The 2,904-nt window shown below is 41.6% G+C and overlaps 1 protein-coding gene across 1 annotated transcript; it reads right to left on the bottom strand.

The window, feature by feature from the left end:
* Positions 1–3: 3 nt before the first annotated feature.
* On the bottom strand, positions 4–759 carry LOC103260952 (olfactory receptor 6P1; the record flags this gene model as incomplete). The annotated part of the gene is made up of 1 exon (XM_008058589.1): positions 4–759. A coding segment is annotated over exon 1 (756 nt), but the record flags the coding sequence as incomplete, so codon positions are not given.
* Positions 760–2,904: the final 2,145 nt, after the last annotated feature.

Genomic DNA, 2,904 nt, shown 5'->3' with positions numbered 1-2,904 from the left:
GGAGTAGTAGATAACAACTACTACCAGGTGAGAGGCACAAGTGGAGAAGGCTTTGTGGCGTCCCTGGGCAGTAGGAATCCTCAAGATGGCTGCACTGATGGCAGCATAGGATGAAACCACAGCCAAGAGAGGAAGTAGAATCATCACCAGGGCCAGGAGGAAGTCTACTAGCTCTGCTTGCTCCTTGTCAGAGCAGGTGAGGTTGAGTAGTGGGGAGATATCACAAAAAAAGTGATTGAGGATGTTGGGCCCACAGAAGGAGAGTCGGGAAATGAAAAGAAGCTTCATCATGGAGCTAAAGAAACCACTGCCCCAAGAGGCAGCAGCAAGGCGAGTAGCCAGGCTGGGAGGCATAAGACTAGGGTAACGTAGGGGTTCACAGATGGCCAGGTAGCGGTCATAGGCCATAACTGCCAACAGGACACATTCAGTGCAGGCTAATGCAATAAAGAAGTAGAGTTGGGTCATGCATCCTATATAAGAGATTCTACCTTCCTGGGTAAGAAAGGCTCCCAAGAGCTGGGGAATGGTGACATTGATGTACCATAGCTCAAGGAAGGAGAGATGACCAAGGAAAAAATACATGGGGTGATGAAGGCTTGGAGTGAGCCAGATTGTGAAAATGATGAGTACATTCTCCAACAATGTCAGAATATAAATTGCAAAAAAGAAGATAAAGAGAAGCAGCTGGAGAGGTGGAGAAGCAGGGAAGCCCACCAAGACAAACTCTTCTATGTGGCCCCGACTCAAATTTCTCATGGTTTCTGCCCACTTGAGTGCCTGAAAAAAATCACAGGAAAAATAGGAGGTTGAAAGACAGGCGGACCAAGCCATTAAAACACCTTTACAGATGATAACTTCTGAAGATGTGTAGTGTGATAGTATCAATTATTATATTATTTTTTCCTTTACTGTTTCGTCTCCCACCTCAAAGAAAATTTTTTCAGAGTGAGTATTCAATAACTTAGTAACCTTAACTATAATGGGTATTTGATGAATACTTACTGGGAGATTTCAAATTACCTTGGGTTTTGATTCTTATTTTCTTAACCAGGACATACTCTTCCCTCACATTCCTTAGGAATACCTACAGACTTCTAAGCCTAGATTCCTTACTTAATATTTGTTGAATGAATGAATGAATGAAAGAAGTGCCAGCAAACTGGAGGCAGTGGACTTATCTATCAAGAAAAATTGGACTAAGAGGAAAGACCAACTCAAAGAGACTGCTTGTGCTGTCATGTAAAGCAGCATGCCAGGATGAAGGTTGATTTGAAAAGAGTTCATTTCCAAATGGAGAAACAATTTAGTATGGAGACAAAAAGGAAGCTCTACTTTAGAAAGTGGTGATTTTTCACTCCCTTTACAAGTATTTTTGAGTACATTCTCTGCTAGAGTCGAACAGTTTCATTTCCAGAGCTGGTGTGTTAGGTTGAAAACTTGCCCCCCCCAAAGTGAAATACCTAATCCCCGGAAACCTGCAAATGTTTTATCAAATAGCAAAGACTTTGCAAATGTGATTAAATTAAGATTTTTGAGTTGGTGAGATTATCCTGGATTATCCACGTGGGCCTTAAATGCAATCACAAAGATCCTTATAAGACAAGTGGAGGAAAATTTGAAACAAATACACATGGGAGATGGCAATGTGAAAATGAGCAGAGGGAGAGTTGAAGATGCTGGCCTTAACGACTGGGGATGATGTGGCTGCAAGATAAAGACTGCCGCAGCCACCAGAAGCTTAGAGGAAAAGATATAATTCTCCTTTAGAGTTTCCAGAGGAAATACGGTCCTACTTATACCTTGAATTCAAGCAAGTGATTCTCATTTCAGTCTTTTAGCCTTCAGAATTCTGAGAGTATTAATCTCTGTCATTTTAATTTGTGGTAATTTCTTACAGCAGCCATAGGAAACTGACAACTGGCGAGGCAGGAAAATGGAAGAGGCAGTTGTTTTTCCAACCATTCTGCCATATCTTTCCAGTTTCCTGTCAATATTGCCAGTGACCTGGCATCTTTAGAGCCCTCAGGGAAAACTACACTTCTGACTTGAAAGTGGGTTACATCTTAGATAACATCAAGCATTTTTATTTGTGGTGGAACTTAAGCACTTTTTTTCTTACTTATTTTTCTTTAAGAAAGAACATGCAAATTAATGAAGCGTTCTATATTTAAAAAAAAAAAAGAAGCTAAAGCATGATATGTCAGTTTGCAGTTTTAACTTGATGTTGATTTGTGATCAGATATTTAAATAGCTGCAGGGACTCTAATTTTAACAGCACTGTGCATGCTGACCTTTTATTTTTATTTATTTGTTTGTTTATTTATTTATGTATTTATTTATTTTGAGTTGAAGTCTCACTCTGTCGCCCACACTGGATTGCAGTGGCATGCTTCCGGCCACCGCAGCCTCGACCTGCTAGGCTCCGGCAATCCTTCCGCCTCAGTCTTCCAAGTACCTGGAGCCACAGGTATGTACTATCACACCCGGCTAAATTTTTTTGATTTATTGTAGAGATGCGGTCTGGCCAAGTTGCCCAGGTGGGTCTCGAACCTGCAGGCTCAGGCAATCCACTCACCTCAGCCTCCCAAAGTGCTGGGATTATAGGCTGAGCCACCAAGCCCAGCTAACCTTTTAAATGAAACTATTAATGTCACTTTTTGATATATTCAATGAACTTTAAATATTAGTGTCATTATAACAATATCCACTAATATTTGTTTTAAAAATTACATAAGCTGAGCTTGGTGGCTCAGCCTGTAATTCCGCGCCTTTGGGAGGCTGAGGTGAATGGATTGCCTGAGTCCGCTGGTTGGAGACCCGCCTGGGCAACTTGGTGAGACCTCATCTCTACAGTAAATCAAAAAATGAGCCGGGCGTGGTAGCACGCACCTGTAGTTACAG

This window comes from Carlito syrichta, unplaced genomic scaffold (assembly GCF_000164805.1).
Source record: "Carlito syrichta isolate Samal-C Ts95f unplaced genomic scaffold, Tarsius_syrichta-2.0.1 Scaffold303486, whole genome shotgun sequence".
Taxonomy (NCBI): Eukaryota; Metazoa; Chordata; class Mammalia; order Primates; family Tarsiidae; genus Carlito; species Carlito syrichta.
Note: the sequence above shows the minus strand (reverse complement) of the source record. Positions and strands in the feature narration are given on the sequence as shown.